This window comes from Perca fluviatilis, chromosome 2, assembly GCF_010015445.1.
Source record: "Perca fluviatilis chromosome 2, GENO_Pfluv_1.0, whole genome shotgun sequence".
NCBI classification, from domain to species: Eukaryota; Metazoa; Chordata; class Actinopteri; order Perciformes; family Percidae; genus Perca; species Perca fluviatilis.
Genome location: NC_053113.1, coordinates 31518866 through 31541787, shown reverse-complemented (window position 1 = coordinate 31541787; position 22922 = coordinate 31518866). Strand labels below are relative to the sequence as shown.

The window sequence follows — 22922 nt, the reverse complement described above, 5'->3', positions numbered from 1 at the left end:
CTACTGAGCGATGTATGTTTTTTAGAGAGTTTTGGAACTCTTCAACAAACATATCACTTTCAAAACGATCGACCGTGTGACTGACCTTTGACAGTGACATAGACAGTCTGTGTGATGAACAGCTGTGGTTGGATTAGCACGCTGCAGACATAGGCTCCCTCATCCATCCCCTTCTGAACATCACTGAGCTTCAGAGTCCCGTTCTCATACACAACCTGAACAGACATCAGCAGTGTTACACTCAGAGATGATACATGCATGGCGTTCTTATTCACACGTATACAGAGCTGTGAATTTAAATGAGATGATGCTAAGATCGAAACATGGCCAACACTGATGCAGATGGAAGTCGCTCATTTGCTTTGTCCCTTCATTTGTTTCTGCTTGGGAGTTATCAGGTTTTCCTATAATCATTATAATCATTATAGATCATTCAAAGGTATTTTAGGACACAGGATAACAAAAAATGACTAATTCTAAGTTCCGGATGATCAGTTAAAAATAGTAATTCAGATGGTCAAAGAAAACATAAATGACATTCAAACAACACTCTATATACAGGATGTACAGTATGTGTATAGGATAGGCTTTATGAATCTACATACTGCATATTAATGTTATACAGTGCTGTATGGAAAATAAGTTCCGATATATTTCTATTGAGCAGAAATTCAGAAAGTAAAATTCACCTGGCGATGATTGTCAGGTAACAGAAGCCCCTCCTTGTACCAGTTGATTGAGTAATAAGGGTACCCAATCACACGGCAGTTAATGAAAGAGTTTCTTCCTGCCACTGCAGTGATGTTCTTCATAGGTCGAATCCTCGGTGGACCTGATGGAGAGTGAGAGAGAGAGAGAGAGAGAGAGAGAGAGAGAGAGAGAGAGAGAGAGAGAGAGAGAGAGAGAGAGAGAGAGAGATGGGTTGACCAGAGGAAGCAAACAGAGGGGAAAAGAAGAAGATCATTAGTTGATGGTGTCAGAAGCAGTGCGTGGAATTTTAGAAATAAAGGGGAGGGGTGATAGGGAAGAGAGTTGGGGAGAAGGGGAAGAGACAGAAGAGGAAAAAAGCATGTAGGGGTATAGAAAGAGCAAGAGGTTAGAGTGTATTGCCTTAATGTTAAAAAGTAGTTTCAAATGTGGAGATTTTCTAATGGAGCGCCTGCACACAGCTTTAGGCAGGGGGGAACAAAAAGTCGGTAAATTTTTTTGAATCACACCCTGTTTTTTTGATAGTTCACGTTGTTTCCCTGTGTAACAGACACAAGAGCGATGACAATTTAATTTAATGTTACTGACATTTAAACAAACGACTACACTATTTCCATAGATGTCATTCATGCTGGCCAACTTCTCCCGATTGTTTTACAGAAAATGCATCCTGTACCTGCCACATTTGTGTTGGGTGCTGCAGGATTCTAATTTTATTGCAGCCCTCCGATGCAGAACTCATCTGCTTTAACAATCTCAGCAGGGATTTTGTTTGCGTCCCTATGTGTGCAATGCACTTTTTATTCACTGTGGAGCATGGAAAAAGTGCTGTGCATTTTACTTGATTACATGGTTGTTATTTATTTGTAACTAATGTACATATGCTCTGTCAACATCTGCGCTGTAAACTTTATGAACGCTACATGGGCTATAGTATTTTGAGTGGCAATGACGCTGAGCAATACTGACCACAACAGGTCATTGGTAGACTAACAGGAACAAAATTAAATATACAAATATATAACAAAAATTAAGCTTGACTGACTCAATATGGTGGTCCTGTATCATTGCCACAAAACAGAGACTGAAGGCTGTGGGCCGGCAGACAAACAGACAGTCAGACGGACACAAAATGGGTTTAGCATTACTGGAAAACACTGGGAGCTATCACTCAATCATCTGTCACTTCTTCTGTGACCTTCTCACCATTGTTCGTCTTGTATCTTTGTTTTTGTCTCTCCATTCAGCCCTCCTACCCCTTCTCTCTTTCTCTCTCTCTTTCTCAGTATGTGCTGAGCTTTGAAGTCACAGCTCTGACGAGTGAAAGATGTATTATTCAGTAGCACCGTAGCAGACACACGCCAACACACACGCACACACACACACACACACACACACACACACACACACACACACACACCACACACACAGTATACATGTGCATGTGCATGTGTGATGATCTATGCCTGTGTGGCACCGTATCTTTGCTGTTGGCCTCTGACTGAATGGGTTAAGTTGAGTGTATCAGATTTCAGTGAGTGGGTAAGCATACTGCTTTTTAATGTGTGGTTATGCTATGTGTGTGTGTCCATGTATGTGTGTATTGGTTTTATACTGTATGTGTTGCATGTGGGGCTGAAGCTCTCTGGCAATGGAGCTCATTCTCACTCCAATGATCATTCTGGCATGTCTCCTTAGAGCAGACTCGCATGTCACAACTACACATCTCACCAAAGGACAGAAGAAAGAGAGAGAGAGAGAAAGAGAGAGAGAGAGAGAGAGAGAGAGAGAGAGAGAGAGAGAGAGAGGGAGAGAGCAACATGGAGACAACGATACAGCCCTGTCCATCTGTGTCACTCCTCATCCTTGTCGTTCACGACGACAGTGACATCACCAGTCCTGTCACCAGAGATCACCATCACTCCCCCGCCAGACACTGGCACTCCTCCCCTCTTCAATCCTCTTCTCTCATTTCATCTATTCTCTTTCTTCCCTCAGTCTCTAGCCATCTGTTTCTTTCTATTTTATACTTTAGAAGAGGGAATGAGGGGAATGAGGGGATGAAGAAACTTTGGAGTTCACATGTGCCTTTGTGAACGCATGCACAAACTTTAGAGTTTCTTCATCCATTTGTCTCACATTCTTCTAATCACACTTCGTCTCCTTTAGCCACTCTTTCTCTCCATATGTTAAAGATGCAGTAGGTAAGTCTTATAAAACTAACTTTCTGTCATATTTGCTGAAACTGACCCTATGTTCCAGTAGAACTACATGAATTATGTAAAATAAAAAAAAAACTCCTCTGGCACCTCCTACAGCCTGTAGTGCCATTGGCAAAATTCCACCGCTCCCAGTTGATTTTCTCCAATCACGGCCAAGGGGGTGTCTATCTGCCTGTCAATCAATGCTCAGGCACGTACACGCATATATAGCGTTCTCCCTTCCCCCCTCCCCGCGCACGAGCTGCAGAAAGGTTTCCCAAAACTCCGGTGAATATTGGAGTGGCTTTTCAGAGGTGGCGTGAGCTCCGGGATTTTAAAGATCTGAAGAACGATGCAGACGTAGTCACATTTCCTCTCAACAGGTAACATAATTACGATGAATGATTTATCTTTCACTTGGTTATTAGTAGTCAAAAGTCCACAAAGCTATGTTGGTGAGGATAATGGTAACGTTTGCACAGTGGTCGGTCTGATATGATGCTGAAATGGCTAACGGTAGCCTGCTAGTTAGCATCGTTTTACTGTTGGTGAGTAAAGTTAACGTTGTGTTAGTGTTTAGTTATTGAACATGTTGTCTGACATGCCTAGGCAGTTATGTCAAACTCCGTTGTGTGGGAGGGGCTTAGGAGACGGTTTGGGCTGCAGCAGAAAGGGGGGAGGGACTGAGAAGTTGTCGATGTTCAAATTTGTTGGCAAAGTCCTGGATCTTCACAATCTTACCTACTGCAGCTTTAAGATACAAACTCTCTATTTTAATATTTGGTCTGCCTGCAAACATGTCTGTGTGTGTGTGTGTGTATGTGTGTGTGTGTGTGTGTGTGTGTGTGTGTGTGTGTGTGTGTGTGTGTGTGTGTGTACTGACTACAGCTGAAGTAGGCTGATGAGTGAGACAACAGGACAGTAAGCTTGAAGGGACAGACAGCAAGAAAGAAAGACAGAATGAGACAGACAACATAGACTATATGTGCTGCTGGAGGAACAAAACACTGACTGCTGCAGATGATTAACATGTAAGTGTAAAGCTTGACTGAGAGAACAAAAAAGAAGGAAATAAAAAAAGAGAAAAACTAATATATATACAGTACATGAAAAAGTAAAACACATACAGAGACAGAGGTAGAGAAAGAGATATAGAAGGGTACAGTATAGGATATGGGTCAGGGTAGGGGTAAGGGTCAGGCTATGAGAAGCCTCTGTATGACTGATATTGAAAAGTAGACAGGCACCTCTTACGTTTATGCGCGCTTGGTACTCGGCACTACCGGCCGAGTTTCGTGCGGCGCACCGATACACTCCTCCATCGCGAATCTGCGGGCTGCTGACGTTGACGTGGCTCACAGTGCTGCCATCAGAGAGCGTGTACTGGCTGGCTCTGACACGCGACAGGTCTCGGGCCACAGGTTCGTCGTCCAGAGTCCAGGTGATGGTGGGAGGAGGCGCTCCTTTGGCGGCGCACATCAGGGAAAACGGCTCACCCGGGACCACCACCCTCTCGCTGAAGGAGGCAACGATACGGGGTGTACCATCTGAGACAACAAGAGATGTGAGGTGTGATTTTAGGTAACAGTGGATTCAAATAAGCATTATGGTGAAAAAAAATTAGACTAAATCAGTATACTCTGCAAAGGGAAAACATATGAACAATATTTTTTTACCGTAAGGCACCAAATGGAAAAGTAACGCTTCACATCAGTTACAAGAATGGAGCTTCATCAAGTGTAACATCATATAGCCAATCTGTCTGTGTGCTAGAATTACCATAAGCATATGAAGATACATATGTGTGCATATGTGCATGTACTCAATGTGAATGATAAAAGTAAAATGAATTGTAAATAAACTGTTATTATTCAGTAAATGAATGGAAATCAATCAGTTCTAACTTTCCTCATTAACATATTCTCACCATATTTTATGGAAATACAGACATAATTGTAAACACATATGGCGGTAAGTTCTCATTACATATACATTCATGATTGTACACAACCAACATGGTAATCCCCTTCTGTTCTCACCTTCTAGCAGTATGATGGAGAAGTCCTGGGCGGTCTGGCCCTTGCGAGTGGCAAAGCACTGGTAAGCTCCAGAGTGTCTCTTTTGTGCAGCGGAAATGAACAATGTCTCATTGTGAGCCCCCTGGATGGAAAAGTGTTGATCTGGCAGGACAGATTCTGTGTTACGGTACCAGGACACCGTAAAGTGAGGGGAACCCTGGACGGCACAGGATAGGATGACTGTGCTGCTGATCCCTGTCTTCAGGTTCTTGGGAGACAAGGTAACCCGCAGTGGCTCTAGAATAGAGGCAGGAACAGGCAGAGCAGAGTTTTTAAAAAAAGGAAAAGAAGGTTCTTTTTTAAATGTAAGTCATACGTTCTCATTCACAACAACCTCAACATTGAAGGTACTTGCTGGTATCACTTGCATTGCTGAACGAAAGCAATTTGAATTGAGTCAGGCCTGGGAATAAAAATCATATTTCATATTTTAGTATGATTGTGTATTTGTTTGTGCGTCAAGATTGTGTGTGTGTGTGTGTGTGTGTGTGTGTGTGTTAAGCAGTGAAGAAAATTGAGACAAAGTTGGAAAGGAAAGAAAATGTCAGTGAGCAATAAAGCAGCTGGTGTTAAGTGCTGGAGGCTGCTGAATCTGTGTGAGCATGTGTGTGTGAAGGAGTGACAGTGCATGTGTAAGACTTTCTTCACGGGCAATAAGTGGATGTACTGTACTGTAAGCGTGTGTCCAAATGTGTGTGTATGTGTACCACCTTCTATGCCCTGTCATTGGAGGTTTGTGGGTTGTGCAGTGATGTGCCCTGTGGCCAGTCTGCCCCGTGTCCACTAACGTCACCCTTTGCTGAACTGCATCTCCTCGCTTTACCTCCTCCCCCTTATTCTCTCCACAAGTGTGCCATCTTCTCTACCAGCGTCACCTCTTCACATCTCATTCATTCATACGCACAACAATATCTTTGCCTTCCTCTCTCTTGTCCTTGGTAAACAGAGCGACAGGCCCGCACAACCACTGTTCTGCTCTGTCACTGTAGTGATGCCTCGCTGGGGTTTGAGAGCACAGCGGGGGAACGAGCCGTCCTTGGAGATCAAGCTCACGCTTGGCCCAGACGAGGGTGGGTTGGAGGGGGGCGTGTAAGAGGTACGGGGCCAGTGCAAAGCCCACAGAGCTTAGATGATGTCTCCATCGCACCTGTTCATGACCTGACATCACATTCATTACTTGTGTCCATCTTACTCTTTTTCTGCAACTGTAGTTGTCAGTGTAGAACAATGTAGGTCAGGGGAGGTAGATCAGTGATCACTGATGCTTTGTTGTGTGCTGAATATTGGTATTTTATCATTCTACTGCACTCTCTTCAGTCCTATACCCACCTATGACGTTGAGGTGACCTGTCACCTCTTTGGAGCCAAAGCTGTTGGTGACCTCACAGATGTAGTTGCCACTGTCCTCAAGCCTCAAGTCGGAAATGGTGAGGCCAGTGATGCGCCGTGTCCAGCGGGAGTCTGCAGGTAAAGGCCGACCATCTTTTAGCCATCGTATGGTGGGGTTTGGGTATCCGGATGCGATGCAGGGCAGCTCCACACTCTGCCCCACCTGCACCTCACCGGACTGGAAACTGTCCAGCACTGACGGGGTGGACTCCGTAGGGTCTGCAGGTGAAGTGAAATGATAAATTCATTTGGAATCATCAGTTCTCAGTCATTTTAAGATCCTTAAAGAAACATTTAACATTTTGGGAAATAAACTTATTTGCTTTCTTGCTGACAGTAAGATGAGAAGATTGATACCACTCTCTCATGTCTGCACGGTAAATACAAAGCTTCCACTAGCGGATCGTTAGCTTAGCTTAGCTTAACACAAAGACTAGAAACAGGGCAGCTAGCCTGACTCTGTGTTATGTGCTGTACTTCTTGGCCATGTGTAGAAACTTCCTTCGTCTTTGGTGCCAAAAAACCCCCCCCCCCAAGGGGGGGGGGTTGGTTTTTTTTTTTTCTCCCCCCCCCTCCAACTTGTTGTTTTTACACACTTTTTTTTTGTATAAATTATACAAGATACAATGTGCTAATAAGTAATAGTAGTAGTAGTAGTAGTAGTAGTAGTAGTAGTAGTAGTAGTAGTAGTAGTAGTATGGTATGGTAGGTGGATTTTTTTCCCAGGCTTAGCCATTTCCAGTTTTTCTGCTAAGCTAAGTAACTGTCCCTTGGCTCCAGCTTGATATTTACTATACAGAGATTTATTGAACTTCTCAGTTAACGCCCAGCAAATAATCAAATAAGCGTATTTCCCAAAATGTTGACCTATTCCTTTAAAACTAGTACTCTGTCTTGTAAGTCTACAAGCCAAGCCACTGCTCATATACTAATTATTTGATTGGCATTTAGCAACTTCTACTGTATGAGTGAAAATGGTAACTTGGTAACCACGTTGCCTACCCATAACTGATAGCCTGGCTCCATTGCTCTGGCGAGTCTCTCCACTGTATTTGTGCTTTGTGATGCAGCGGTAGGTGGACAGAGCATCTTCCTTCTGCACTTCTGAGATATACAGAGCGCCAAATAAGGTCAGGAAGAAACGGTTTCCTGCGGAGGACAGCAGAGAAGGAACAGGTAGGAGAGGGGAGAATGAAAAATTTGTCAACAGTCACATTTGAGTAACAAATTATAACAAAGGCATATCATTTGCATGTAAAGCACTGCAAAGGTTTAATGACATAGGGTGTCATATGCTGTACAGATTGTAAAGCCCCTTGAGGCAAATTTGTCATTTGTATATGGCTATATAAATAAAATGGACTTCTCTTGTGTCTATGCAGATGTATTTAATTGAAATCTATCTTCGCAAACTTTAGATAGATTTTGTTGTGTAACTGATATTACTTCATCAGTTCACTGACTATTTGTGCTACTGTTACATTCACAAATGTAAAACAAGAAACAAGTGTGGTTTGTGGCCACTGTTTATCAAAAGTCACATAGTCTGGCTTTACAAGTAAAGAAAAAATAAACCCCATCCCACACAATGCCTTGTCCACACTACTACCTAATATGGACCTAATATGGATGTAAATAAAACTTGTGTTGCACAACTCTACACAAATAGCAGAGGCTTGCAAGTCTTTTCAAGGTGTATTCACTTTTCTGAATGTCGTAAGACCGCTCTAGATCCTATGTGTTCACTGTATTTATTCTTTTATATTTATAAAAACTGCTGCTGCTGGGTGAGGGAAAGGTTGTGTAAGATGTGTGCTGCTTTTGAAGTACGTGAGAGATGCCATCCCTCCATCATAAGACCCTCTTGACAAACCTTGAGCACATTTTTCAGAGAAATCACTGATTTCAGAAGAATAAAGCAAGGACTAGAATATACATCGTATATACATACGTCTTTAAAAGGCCCAACCACAGTACTTAGGTGAACACATGGGAGCTTTTAACACACTCTGTCCCATCCATCTAGTGAGATATACACAATAGAGAAAGGATGAGGAAGAAGAGAAAGAGAAGAGAGAGGGGAGTTATTGTAGGTGTTAATAATTGATGTGTCCCTGTGTGTTATGGTAACAGCAGATTAGTGTCATTTTCTTTCACATCAGTGACTACTTGGTCTGCCTCTGATTTCTCTACATGTCAATAGAGACAGCATGTGCACACGTGTATTTGAGAGAGAAGAAGAAGAAGAGAGAGATGGAAGGAGAAGAGACGAGGAGAGTGTATTTCAATGTTTGATTCTTTCCGCTTCCCTGAATCTTTTTGTATTCTGTTCTCCCAAAGGGTTATTTTAGACAGTGTGCACTTCACAGTTTGTAGTAGATTGCAGATTGTTTGGTTTTGCGTTATTGAAGTGTGTGTGTGTGTGTGTGTGTGTGTGTGTACATTCTGGCTGTTGGTTGCGTACATGATGTTTCAATGTCTCTCTGCAATGTTGACAAGAGAGGACTTAAGTAAAACACAGGTGCATTGAATAGTTGAATACTGGAAATACGTGCAGCACACACACACACACACACACACACACACACACACACACACACACACACACACACACACACACACACACACTTCCAAGCAAGAGATCAGCACCTACCAGTCACAACAAATTTATTCTGAAGACACTTAGGGTGCTAGCTGTTAGATGTGTTTAATTGTTGATAAAAAAAGGCTGCTGTAGTGTGAAAACTTCACGACTTAAGCATCAGTTTTGGTTGGTTTTCATTTTGTTTTTAAATGATAATTTTTTAGTCAACACCAGTAGTTCATTATCTGATTTTGTCTGTTTGTGTGTGTGTGTGTGTGTGTGTGTGTGTGTGTGTGTGTGTGTGTGTGTGTGTGTGTGTGTGTGTGTGTCTGTGTCTGTGTGAGAGCAAGAGAAAGAGAGAGAGACAGACACAATGTGAGCAACATCAATCCATGCATTTTATAGTTGCACAACTCCATCCAAAAGAGATTTATTAAAACAGAGAGGACTGGCCTGGCTCCCTGCCACACCCACACCCATGCATGCACGCACACGCACACACACACACACACACACACAATTACTCTAACAAGACGGAGATGTGAAGAAGACGGAAGACTTTACTTCTTGTAACAAAGCTGCCAAGTTTTGACTGACTAAAGAAAATGTGCATTATTGTAAGTTACAGTAGGGCTTTACATTCCTTGTTCATTTAACTCATATCAAATAATCAGTTGAATATTATTTATATTATTCTATACAGTAAGCCCAAAACCCAAAGATATTAAATTTGTAATGATATAAAACTGTAAAATAGAGTGTAATTTAGATTAATTTGACTTAAACAATTAGAATATTATTTATATATATATTTTTTTTTTTTAAATAATAAATAGTTATAATAAGTTATAATCAAATAGTTGTGGATTCATGTTTTGCCAATCAACGAATTGATTAATTGACTAATAATTTCAGCACATACAATGCTGCTGATCAGCTTTAGAGCTTTAGGAGTCCCCAACTTTTAATGTCAGATCTGTCCGATTGATATTTTCAAAAAGAACATCTAGTTCTACAATTATTTTATTTAAAGCTATAGTGCGTAGTTTCTGTCGCCCCAATGAGAAATTCTAAGTAATGACAACAAAACTGTCGGCGAGTCCAAATGATACAAGCATTACATGATCGCGCACAGCCCCCATCCCTCCTCCACATAGTTGCTAGTAGCCAAGGAGGACACCGAGGATTAAAATAACATGATGGACTCTTCAGAAGAGGTAATTATCTTAACTTGAGTTTCTGCGCGGGAAAGCCACCGGACACCACCATGTTCTAAACACAGCCACACTGAGAAATACAGAGAGAGTTGTGTGGAGCTGATAGTCTTAATCAGCTTTATAGCAACTCATTTGGCAATGGCTTAAATGTAACGGACGTTTATTAGTATCAAAAAGTTACGCACTAAAGCTTTAAGTCTATAACAAGTGTTACAATAAATGTGTGTGTGTAACTGGGCTGTCAGATTTCTGAATGTATACACACACTTGCAACTGTCGGCCTGTGCATCTGCACGCATACTGTATGTGAAAGTTCACACACACGTGCTTTCATGTGAGTCAGACTGTTGTGCTGAGTGCTAAGCAACGTAAGATGTAATTTCCAAGCCTGCCCTTTTGTTCCAACCTGGGTATTAAGCCTTACAGGATAATATGTACTTGGTGAGTAGAACCCTGTATAACACACTGCTACACCCTGTCACAACATGCCCAGGGAGACAAAGACGGACCAGAAGGGGGTGAAGAAGGGAGAGATTGGGGGCAGAGTAAGAAATTCAGAGATGGCTAAGAAGGGAGAGAAAAGAGAGTGGTGCAGGGGACATTAATGAGAAGGAGCTTGTCAATGCTGGTTTTAAAGGAAACATATTCTTCCATTCCTCCCTATTTTTTATTTCTTCGAAATATTCAATTAATTGATCAGTCAAGTCCATAAAATCTTGTGTAGTGTAGTGTCCATTACAGTATCTAAGGTGATTTTTCAAATGTCTTGCTTTGCATAATACAAAGCATGATGGGAAGTGTGGTTATGCACTACTGTACTGAATTACTGTACTGAACTAAAACAAAATCATCCCAAATGGAAATAAGAAAAAGAAAAAAACGCAGGACTGCATGAAGATTAAGCTTTTTACACCATCAATACATTTTTGGCAGTACTAAAGCATTGAATGTCCCATCAACATGATTTACATCTATCCATTCATATACACCTATTTGCTGTGTGTTAAAAACCAACAAAAATACTTTAAATTGCAAAAAAAACCATGCCAAATGGTGCACATAAGTAGTTACCTTGAAAATAACAACATAAGGCATATCCAGCTGTAGCATGCAGTGACGATGACATGCAAATAAGCATGTCAATACAGCATGTAAATAAAGGGAGTGAAGAACAAGCAAAAACAGCGAGTTTAAATGGTCAAAAGATTCATTAATTATCAGATATGTTGTTGAGTAATTTTGTGATCAATTAATCATTTCAGCACTCAGAGTGCTTATAGAGAGTGACAAATGAAGTGACGTATTCTATTCTCCATCATTCCTTGACTGCTCTGAGATCAGCCTACTACTCTTCACTTCCTCTCACCTCTTTTTACCACTGGTCTTTCTACCTGATTTCTAATTTCTAGTCACTGCCTGCTCTCCTGCTGTCTGTAGAGATGTGACACACCTAAAACAGTAGAGAGGGTACAGGCAGCGATGGAGGGAGGCAGTGGAGGAGAGGAAGAGGCTGACCCTACAGGGAGGAGAACGGCAGATGGAGATTGATGGAGGGAGAGATAGGGAGATAAAGAGAAACATGCCGTTGGGAGTGACAGAGGAGGGAGTGAGAGTGAGAGGGATGAGGGGCCTGCAGGCCTGAGAACCACACATGGGTAAAAACAATTCCTCTACGTCTTTCTCTGTCTCTCTCTTTCTCCCCTTGCAAGCCTCTCCTTGTGGGAAAGAAGATCAATTCTCGTCTAGTCTGCCTACGCCTCCAGGAATTTGTTGTTGTTGTTGAGTGCGTGTATGTATCTGCTTTTTTTTTTTTGCTGTGGGAGGCAGGATGAGATTTTTTTTTAGGTCTATCCCACACCCAAGGGAGGCCAAAATCCCCTCACTTTCTCCTTATTTTCCAAGCCTTTCCTCCCTTTTTTTTTTTTTTTTTTCCAATCTGCTTGACATCTATTCACTATTCCCAGCCTATCTTCCTCCAGTCTCCCCTCTGCCCTCTACCGCTTTCTATCTCTGCCTTTTTTCCTTATAGTCTGTGCTCTTCTTTCAGGGGGGTCTGTAAGTAATGGAATCAGTTCAGCTGATCAGCCTGAGGCAGGAAGTCAAGCCAAGTGCAGAGTGAAGCTGCTGCTGGATCTGTGTGTGTGTGTGTGTGTGTGTGTGTGTGTGTGTGTGTGTGTGTGTGTGTGTGTGTGTGTGTGTGTGTGTGTGTGTGTGTGTGTGTGTGTGTGTGTGTGTGTGTGTGTGTGTGTGTGTTGTGTGTGTGCCAGAAATTCCACAGACAGACACATACATTCAAATATTGAGACAGAGAGACAGGAAGGCAAAGAGAGACGGACACAATGAAAAACTGATTAGGGAGCCCTGGAGCATCACTTGTCTTCCCCAAATTTCCTCCCAGAGAGAGGACACCCCCTCTTCTTTCTCAGGTGAGATAGAGGAGGAGGTAAAAAAAGATGGAGGCAGAAGACGAAGGGATGCAGGAAAGGCGCAGCTAAATATATCCCATTATAGTATGTGGCTGTCATCTTCCACAAAATATCGTCAAACAGGGGGGGGGAAGAGTAGCAGGATAAGAGATCCTAAAGAGCAAAACAATGTGAAGAGAAAAGTATAATGTTAATGGTGGCTGCAGTGGGAATGCTGCAGCCACCGGGGAGGTTGGGAGGAGAAGAGGATCAGATCAGACAGGAAAGAAAGTAACTAAGAAATGATAAACATATTTTGAGATGCTGGCTAGACCATAGAGAAAAGAAAGAGACAGAAATAGGTAAAACAGCGAGTGAAAGCGAGAAAGAAAGTGATATAGGAGAGAAACAGAGCAGGAGAGGAAATGGCGTAAGTAAGGGGGTTTGTTCTTGGTGCTGCCATGCAAATGAAGGTGGCGCTGCAGCAATGCTAACTAGCAGCAATTCACACTGTTGGACTCATCACTTATTAATGCTCTACGGCTCCCCCCTCCCATCTTTTTCTCTCTCCCTCTCTTTACCCATTCCTCTCTCCCTTGCTCTCGCCAGGATCTCTCGTTTTTGTTCGCTCTCTCGCTCGCTGTTGCTAGGGCCCGGGCACTCACGTGACAACAGCTGGGTAGGGGGCGCTGCGGTGGCACACAGCGACATGTGCAAGTGTGCGTTTCATGTGTGCTTTGCGCGTGTGCTTTGTGTGTGACAGAGTACCCTTCATTAGAGGTAAAAACGGAATCAGCCATTTAAATGATGGCGATGGGGATCAGAAGAGAGGAGAGAAACTGCTGAATGGATCTGTAATTGGTTCACAGGCCTGGGCTACAGGCCACAGACGAGCTCAATACATCTCTCTGTGCATCATGTCACTTTATTTTTCACTCTGTGGTTTTTAACAAAAACACATGCTGAAGACTGTCACAACCATTATTGTCATGGTTTGCCTTTTAGGTTTTAAGGCTAAATGGACCACAGGCTGTGTACAATGCAGAGCAGTAGTTGTACAAATGGACTTCTTACAAATGCATGCACACAAATATACGCAAACACTCACACATACAGTACACTTACAATATGGCTCACAATCTACACATTCTTACACTGTCTCACAATACACATTTGAAGAGCAAACTCAACAAATTGTGAGGGTGTGTGTGTTTTTGTGCAGAGCATCCTCACTACAGGATGCCACACCAATGAGCAGACAGTGGAGTACACCTACACATTCCTTATTTATTCTCCTCCTCTTGATTCAACTTTTCCTTTTCCTTCCTGTCATTGTCTCCATCTATCTCCTTATCATTTCATTGCTAATTTCACTAGCCCTGTCTCACACACACACACACACACACACACACACACACACACACACACACACACACACGCACACACACAGACACACACACACACACATTCTGCAGTGGACCTACATGTGCATTCATGGCATTTAAGTGTGCGTTTCAGGATGTTTTAGAATCATAGCTACAGTGAATAATGGAGTGGGTGCATATTTTTTTTGCCAGCGTCTTAAAACTCTATGTAAGCTGCAGAGACAAAGTGCAACACATTATTATGTCATTTCCGACTGTTTTAATGTTAATAATCAAAAGCACCTTTGTAACAGACAACTCAGTATCACTGTGCTGAGAGAAATAGAGCAAAAAAGGGTGAGACCTCAGTGAAATCACTGCTAGTCCCCTGTGCTTGGATGCGAAAGACCCATTGAGAATGCTTTGCTTTTTGCTTTATTCAACAAGGCCACTGAAATCTACTGAAGAACAAGGCTACACACCACAAATTCATAAGTCTATGATCTCCAAGTAAACCCACACATAATTAAATGTCTTTAAAAGTCAATGAGCATGCAAACAGTGAAGCTACCTGGGTGCAAAAAGCCCATGATTTACTGAGCAGATGCATCTACGGTTCCCAGCAAGCAATGAACCAGTACAAACAATATTTGTGCAACAATGGAATACAGTTGAAGGATATCTAAGGATGCTTAAATGATGCATTAGGGGTTGAGGTTACCATTAGAGTTATTGCACATCAATAGAATTAAACTAGATGCATCTACCGTAACTTTATTCATCATTTATTTATGCACCGCCCAGTCAGCAATACAGAGCTGTGTGTACAGCTGAGGAGTTTGTAACTAGTTAGAACACTTGCCATTATGAAAATCCACAGAAGTACATACACCCATGCTCATGAGAAGTGGTGCAAACAGGACATATGTTTAAGGGCTACAGCAGATCAGCACCACGGACAGCTACATTTCCAAATGTTCAGGAATATTGGTGGAGGTAGCACCACGGACAGCTCTGCTGCTGCAGTCCAAAATAGTAAAACTCTCATCATGCGGGTCTCAATATGGTTGGCACAATTAAACCTTGTGTGTGTGTGTGTGTGTGTGTGTGTGTGTGTGTGTGTGTCTCTGATGTAGTGGTAATGTTAGCTACTGTACAGTGGATCCTGTGGCAGAGTAATAAAATAGTAATGTGGCATATGGCCCAGTGCTACAGCGCAGACTACAAGCAGTCAGTCAACTCCCCGCAAGAGACATTCAATAACAGAGCATCTAACATTGGTAAATAAGGTGGATGTATTTGTGATGGAAAAATCCGGTGTGACAGATACACCATACTGTATAACAAAAGGGCATAGTAATAGTCAATTAAATGGTTTTACAAACAAGCAGCAAACAATCCCAGGCTGGAGAAACCTTGCAAGCAGCCAAACATACAAGAGGATCAGTTTAGTGCACAAAGCCACAGCAAGAGAGCTCAAACAGCAACACACATGGCAACATGGCAACACAGCAACGTCTTTGTTTTAAGGCAAAATGGCCATCCAGCAGTGTTGCTAGCACAAATATGACACCATGTTGGGCCAGGTTAGTGTTGCGTTTCTAGTCCTGCCATAACGTGTGAAGTATTAACTATCCTAGGTAAACCATGAACAAACATTGCTTCCGTGGTGGACAGTTGGTCTCGCATATTTTGATGCATCAAGATGATTGCATGTGAGGTTCCAGTAAAAGATAAACTACATCTATTGTATTGTGGCGTTCCTCTACCTACCTGTGAGTGATATAATAGACATTGAGTCAAAAATAATGATGAGAAAGTTGTGTACGTACACGTGGTACATACAGTACACATTTTTAATGGAATGTTGTATGTTTTATTGATTTGTTTTCAGAAATGTTATTGTGTTTTTGCTATTTTTTCTTTCCCCTTAGCCCCTTCAAGGAAAAATATTGCATGTCCTGGATAAAATAAGAATTCTTTTACAACCTCTCACTTCTTTGATTTCTACAAATGCTGATGTTTTCTTGTGTTCACTAGACTGAACTGTCTTACCAGAGTGACCAATTCCTTACTATAACTGTCAACTGAAATACTAATAATTAAGCTAATGCAGTTAAAACTATTTTAATCTGTGTAGTCTGTCCAAAGATAATAACTTGTATGAGCCTGAGGATATGAGGAGTGAAAATCAGTGGTTTGTTTTAACTGCTGTCTTCACGCAGGCTTGCTCATCCTAAATTCATCCACTCTGCTTCAGCTGATGAGCACAATTTACATCATAAAACATGCAGAACACACATAAAATCAATGCCCATTTGGATAACAACAGTATGTGCATGTGTCACACCAAAAGTGCTTGTATGCAAAAAAAAAAAAATCATATAAAGCATTTGTTCTTTTTAATAGTTAACAGGTAAAGATAATGTTTTTCAGAGTAAGAAAGAATGTAAGGAGTCCTGATTCCTCCTCCTCCACTCCTTACCCTGGCTAATTTATTTGATAATTACCAAGGGCTCCATTATGGCTGATTCAAGGAGGCACTGGGAAGGCCAACTAAAAGCTATTTCATTTGAGCTACTTGTACTGTAACCACCTTCCTTGTGTCTCTCTCTCACGCACGCACGCACGCACGCACGCACGCACTCTTTCTCTCTACATATACATAAACATGACTTGTATAACTGTGAGTCCATTCAGGCCCAACATGTAATTAACACCCTCACCCCACCTTCACTCACATCTAGAAGCATGAGTGTGTATATGTTTGTGTGTGTCTAAAGCATTCAGTAAGTGCACACGTGCATGTGCACCAGTGCATACATGCATGTCTGTGTGTGTAGGGGCTGAAAGGTGGGCAGGGGTGAAGGATAATAAAGATTGGATTCTAATAAAATGTTCTCATCCTCTTAAATTCCCCTCCTGCCCTCTCCCCCTACCTGTCATATTAACACCCCCATTACAAGGGCAGATGAATGAAAATGAACAGAGCTGTGGTGTGATTCCCCGAGTGTCAAATCAATACCACTCCCCTCCTCCTCTGTTCCTCTCCCGCCTTCCAACCCGCCCTCTCTCCCCTCATTCTGTTCTCTGCTGCTATAATTTTCCTATTCTCCTCTCCTCTGTTGGGTCTGAAGAATTGACATGTGTTTGACAAAGGGAAATCTACACCTAGTGACAATAGGCTCTCTCCCTATCTGAGCCTCTCTCTCTCTCTCTCTCTCTCTCTCTCTCTCTCTCTAGAATAAAATGAATGTCGCTTGGTCCTATCTCCTCCCTATTCACATTCAAAGTAGTCTATAATAGTTAAGTGCTCCTGAGAACAAGACAGACAGAAAGTGCCACAAGGATGTTATATTACTGCCACTTTCTTTGACTCAACCAGAGACAAAAGCTTGCTTAAGGACAGGGAAGAGGTTATGTCAAAATAACAGGAGAAGGTTAATAAAGGAGAGTTTCACACAGTCACCGTTTATTTCTCTCTCTCTCTCTCTATGAGAGCAGGACACACGCGGTTACCAGAGGCAGCATAATTGAAGAGGAAACAGATACACACTTCGTCTATTCTTATCTCTCTACAAGTGTTTCGGGTTTTCAGCCCCAACCCTTGACCTTCTCATCCACCTCTCCTGCCTTGTTCCATCTGTTTACCAGGTTCAATATGATGCAGTGATCTGAGGATAGGTATGCAAAGGACTAATGCACTCATTAAAAAGGCATGCTTCACCGTCAAATGCCAGCTGCCACCCTCCCCAACACCAACACGTCTCCTGTTTTCTTTGTCTTTCCCTATCTCGATATCTATCTGTTTCCTTGGTTTCTCTGTTCTCTACCTCTCTCTGCTGCTGTCTCTCGGTTTCTCTTTCTATATCTGTTGTTAGAAGGTGACACCCCGTACACCCACACACCCCTCACCCTCTCTGAGCAACTCATGCTCGAGAGAGAAAGAGAGTGAGAAAAAAAAGAGAGAGAAAGACGAAAAACAAATAAAGGAAATGGAAAAATGCACTCATCCAAACCAAAAGAAATAGAAAGAAGGAGAAATCTCATAATCTGTCTGTTTTTTATCATCAGCCCACTCATAGTGTCTTCATCTCTGACTTTCCCTCCGTAATGGTCAAAGGCATCTACCACACTTAAGCAACCTTAATTGGAATGGCCGTAAATATTTAAGTAGCAATATGTAGGCAGTGATGGATGTCCAAAATAAAAAAAAAATAAAAAAGATTAGCCACAATAACTGTTGTCCTCAGATTGTTTGCATGTTTTTCTTTCCTGTTAAATTGATGCTCTGTATGTCAGAGTGCACACACAATGCACAAAGACACATACACAAACACGTACGGTGCATTGTGTCACTTTTGTTTTTAATTATTTAGCCTCATAGATAATAGATAGAGACATGCTCGCCAGTCATGAGAAGGCTAACGGGACATATCTAATACATTATAAACACACCACAATACCACCCACACACACACCCACACACACACACACACACACAGAGTTAAGTCTACTAAAGCGTGACCTTATTTCTGCTGTGGAAAACAAAAACAACGGTGTGTGAACAGTCGGTTTTGTGTAATTGTCATCCATTATGTAAAAAAGGAAGACAAGGCAAACAGGGAAAAGCCCGATCATCTGAAAGCTGTTAAGCTGTTGAACTTGATTCCACCATTTACCTCTGGCAAGTTAATGTGTTAACGCAGGTATCTGCACACATACAATGCAGTTGCTTGTGTGCATGGGAGAGAGAGAGACAGGGAGAGTGCCAGCACACGTGTGATAAACTCTCACACAAATCAATAAAGCCTTGCCCTTTGTAAAGCCATGTTGTCCTCAGTGGGAGTACTACAGTGCCACAGCATGTAAGCAGCACCACAGTGACACATACTGAATCTCAGGGAGCAGGGGGGTCACCGGGGAGCAAGGCCTATGTGCGGATGAGTGCACTGTGCATGGCAGGGGGATGTGAGGAGCGAGGGAAGGAGGGGGGGGTTAAGGCCTGCAATTCTCCTACGCATTTCTTCCGTGGCTCCCATCGTTTGCCTGCACCACCGTGATGATGCACCCTTACCGCTGTTGCTGGGCATCTTGGCAACAGAGACCCAAAAGAGGATGAAGCCGAGGAAAAGGAGGAGGAGTTAAAGCAGAAGAACGAAATGAGGGATGATGGGAAGCAAAAGAGCTGCAGAGACAGATGTTTCAAATTGGAGTGGAGTAGTGGTGACATGCTAAAAGCGGGTCCCCCAGACGTTGCGGGAGGCCTGAGGGGCTAGGAGGGCCCGAGGTATGTGCTTGTGGGGGGGACAGCAGCAGCAGCAGCTTTCCCTGCCTGGCTGTCTCTCTGTCTCTCTGTCTCTTCTGCCTCACTGCCCCCCTACACTCTGTCCCACTTTAGCCCAATGTCGCTGCCAGAGTAAGGGGGAGGGGACATAAAAAAGAAACGGAAAGAGGAGACAGAAAGTGAGAGAAAATTAAGGAAAAAAGGGAAACTAAGAGGGGGTTGATGAGGATGAGAGGATGACGAGGACACTGACGCGGAGTCCAGCTAAGGTGCCATTTCATGCTTTCATGTATCTGTTTTTTTGCTCTCTTCCTCTGTCACCATCCCTTGTCTGGGAATAATTTTATCTCTTTGTCACACAAACATACCGCACTCAGCATATGTAGCGTTACACAAGCAGTCAAGCGCAAAGACCCATTGCAAATACATGTAGGTGCAGGCATGCGCCTGCACACACACACACACACACACACACACACACACACACACACACACACACACACACACACACACACACACACACACACACACAGTGTGGCTAGTCAGGCGTGTTTGTGGTCTTGTCAGCTGATCCAGCCTCCCATGGCATGGTGATGTGTGATTCTTGGAGATAAGCATGCTTAACAGGACAACAGTACAATAACCCAAACAGTTCAATAAACACCATGTTTCTTTCTCCTTGCTGGGCTTTGATACTGTGAAATGTATTTACGGTCCTACAATCCATTTACCATTACAGATAGCTGCAGCCAACACAGAGTTTAGCACTGGCCTTAGTTACACTATAGCAAGTAGTCCTGATACAGATAGTGCAGCAAATTAAAGTTATCAAAAGATTATTTCACAGATTAGCATTACATAACACAATGGATGGGTAAAAAAAGGATCAAAATGGATGCAGCAGAACCAGAGATTATTATTATTTATTATTTTATTCCATGCATTCTTTTACCTTGTCAAAACCTGGCGCCTACATACCCACAATGTAATTTGACCACTGACAGTTCAGTAAGCGGTTCTGGTGTGTTATGCTAGCAGCAGCTTATGTAGCCTTGAGCCGATATCCTCAAGCAGAGATGAGGAGCGGATTATTGTGTTTGGAGTTTAACTGATTTGTCACAATCAATGTACTGTAGCTCTCTCATCTTTGTCATAACTGACAGAAGTTGAACCTAAAAAAAATCAAGAAAACAGGAGGAATGTGTATCTAATGTCTATCCATCCAAACTTCAAAGGCCTCTTTGGCAATTGCAAACTTGCCACCCTAATGAAATTTTCAGAATAATTTTAAAGACTCATCATTCTAATTTCCTCATCCCACCAAGTCTCCGCCTCTCAGTTATTATCAGACAAACTCATAATGTTTGCTTGCTGTTCTGTCAACAAATGATCACTCTGTCCAAAGGACATTTAAAGTACCTTATATTTTATTTGTAATGGAAGAAAATGCTACTTATACTGTAAAGGCTTTACAGGCAAGAGCTCTGAATTGAAAAGGATTTTCACCCAAATGGAAGGGTTACACCCTATAAATTGATTTAATATATAGGATCAAAACACACAATAAAACAATAAAATTGTGTGGTGTCTTTCTTGACTTACAGAAAGTGGAAGAGCAGGGGACTACAATACAGCAGAGCCATGAACAAGTAACGGATGCTATAATTGCATTTGTAAATTGTTGGTAAGGAGAATTATATTCTTCTCTGTATACTTCATTCCCCAATGTCTCTACTGCAACTGTCTCTCGCATCCTGCTGCCATCCTCAGTTCCTTAAATCTGGGTTTGGCCACTCCATCCTGTCCTATTCTTACACACATCAATCTCTTTCAGCTCAAACAATTGCATTTCAGCCCCTCCCCTGCCTTGTTTTACCCTGCCTCAACTCACACCTACAGTATCGACAGACCCGCTAATGTCACTGGAGACAACTTGAGGAGCTCTCACGTCTTGAAATTCAGCCACATCAGCACAACATGCATGTATTTTACTGAACATCTCAATGCCAGAGATAGCATAATGATGCACATACACTCGCAATATGGTGTGGCTCTTTCCTTTCTTGCGTTATTATCTTAAACACATTAAAATTGTATTTTGCGATTGTTGGCGTGGCTGGTAATGTCTCCGGTTATTGATGGTCCAAACACACCAGTGGATGAACTCTCTGGGTACAGATACATATGGATCCAGCCATGTAGAACAGAGTTGGATAGCGTGAAAGAGCCTTGGCAATCTCCTCAATCCCTGTACAGTCCTCAACATCCCTCCCTAAAGACTGGGAGGTCTCATCAACGGCTGGCACTGAGATATGGCACTTTGACTAAAGGTGGCACATGCCAAGGTCATTCAGCATGTCTAGTGTGTGTGCATGAGAGATTTTTAACATATAATGTTTGGATACCAGAACAGCGCAGACATGGACCATTTCTGATTTTCAGTTTATAATGCAGTATGCAGAGTAGAGGCCATCTCATGAGGCTGCCTAGCTGTCTGCCTGCAGTGTAAGAAAAGGCAAGGCTTACTGCTGCTGCTTGGTTTTAATGGGCCAGCAACTGAAGCTGAACCTCAAATCATCATAATGAGAGAGAATGAGATCCACATACGCAAGGGGGAGGAAGGGAAGGTAGATAAGGAATTGGGGAGAGAGAGAGAGAGAGAGAGAGAGAGAGAGAGAGAGAGAGAAGGGAGTCAAAGAAACAGAGGGGGTGGAGAGAAAGAAAGAGATAAGAAGAGGGGAAAGAGGGGTGAGAAATGAGAGATTCCTCTGCATCTCTGATTTGCTTGGGTGATATTCATCAGAGCGACAGAGCGTAGAGGAGGAATAGATGGAGGGAGGCAGCAGCGAGAGAGGAGGGAAAAGGGAAAAAGAAAGCATAAGTATTTTTTGTTTCTATAAGCCATTTGTTTTTATTAAGCTGCCTGTCCTTGTAGCTGTTTCCTGTGCTCTCCACTGGCTTGTATTTTTTTATGTTTGGTTACAGGGGCATACCATAGCGGTATTTACAAGAATAAAGCAAAGTGTTGAATTAAAAAAACCTAGATTTTTTTTTTTTTATATGTTTTGGTTTAACTATATCGAAGAAAAGGGACAGGGTACAGAATTTACTCTACCTAGAGTGAATTCTACTAGATTTCTTTTTTTTTAACTTAGTTTTTAATTTGCCTTAAATTATATATTTTTCTTGACATCAACAAATCAAATGTAAAAAAAGCTGAAACCAGCAATATTTTTATCCTTATTCCTCTGTGCCAGAGACCTACCTCCATCTACAAGCTATTAAAAACACATAAATGAGTCACACCATTGCACAGGGTGACATGTTTCTTCATTATGATGAACATGGCCACTGTAGTTTATTTTGAGACAGTCCCACATTTACCATCCTCCTTTATTTTATTTATTTATTTATTTATTTAAATTAAAACTATATATTTGCATCTTTAGTAGGAATGAATGGGCTTGTGACTGAGTGCTACATAAAGGGCAGAGAAGACAGAAAGTATTGAGAGATGGACAAACGTTTGTTTTTGTATTTTTATGGCATCGTTGACGATAAAAAACAATACAGAACAATGTATTATTCTGTATTATTCAATTCTTATTCTTTAATGTAAAATAAGATTATTTCATTTTAAAAATGTCACTTCACTGCCGGTGGAGTGGTCACTTGGAATAACAAAAGCA

The 22922-nt window shown here is 42.1% G+C and overlaps 1 protein-coding gene across 6 annotated transcripts in view; it reads right to left on the bottom strand.

Moving 5' to 3' along the window:
• LOC120547701 (Down syndrome cell adhesion molecule-like protein 1 homolog) overlaps positions 1 to 22922 on the bottom strand; it is a 111147-nt gene that overhangs the window by 36704 nt on the left and 51521 nt on the right. For 2 of the 6 annotated variants that reach the window (XM_039783271.1, XM_039783263.1), the window contains exons 4-9: positions 7379 to 7525; positions 6317 to 6595; positions 4949 to 5224; positions 4157 to 4456; positions 690 to 832; positions 86 to 215 (exon numbers count right to left, since the gene is read on the bottom strand). In XM_039783271.1, coding sequence (XP_039639205.1) covers positions 86 to 215; positions 690 to 832; positions 4157 to 4456; positions 4949 to 5224; positions 6317 to 6595; positions 7379 to 7525 — 1275 coding nt within the window. Of the gene's footprint in view, positions 1 to 85; positions 216 to 689; positions 833 to 1914; positions 1969 to 3618; positions 3998 to 4156; positions 4457 to 4948; positions 5225 to 6316; positions 6596 to 7378; positions 7526 to 22922 lie in introns of those variants that run through there. The other 4 variants (XM_039783313.1, XM_039783302.1, XM_039783291.1 and 1 more) reach the window with 4 other exon arrangements.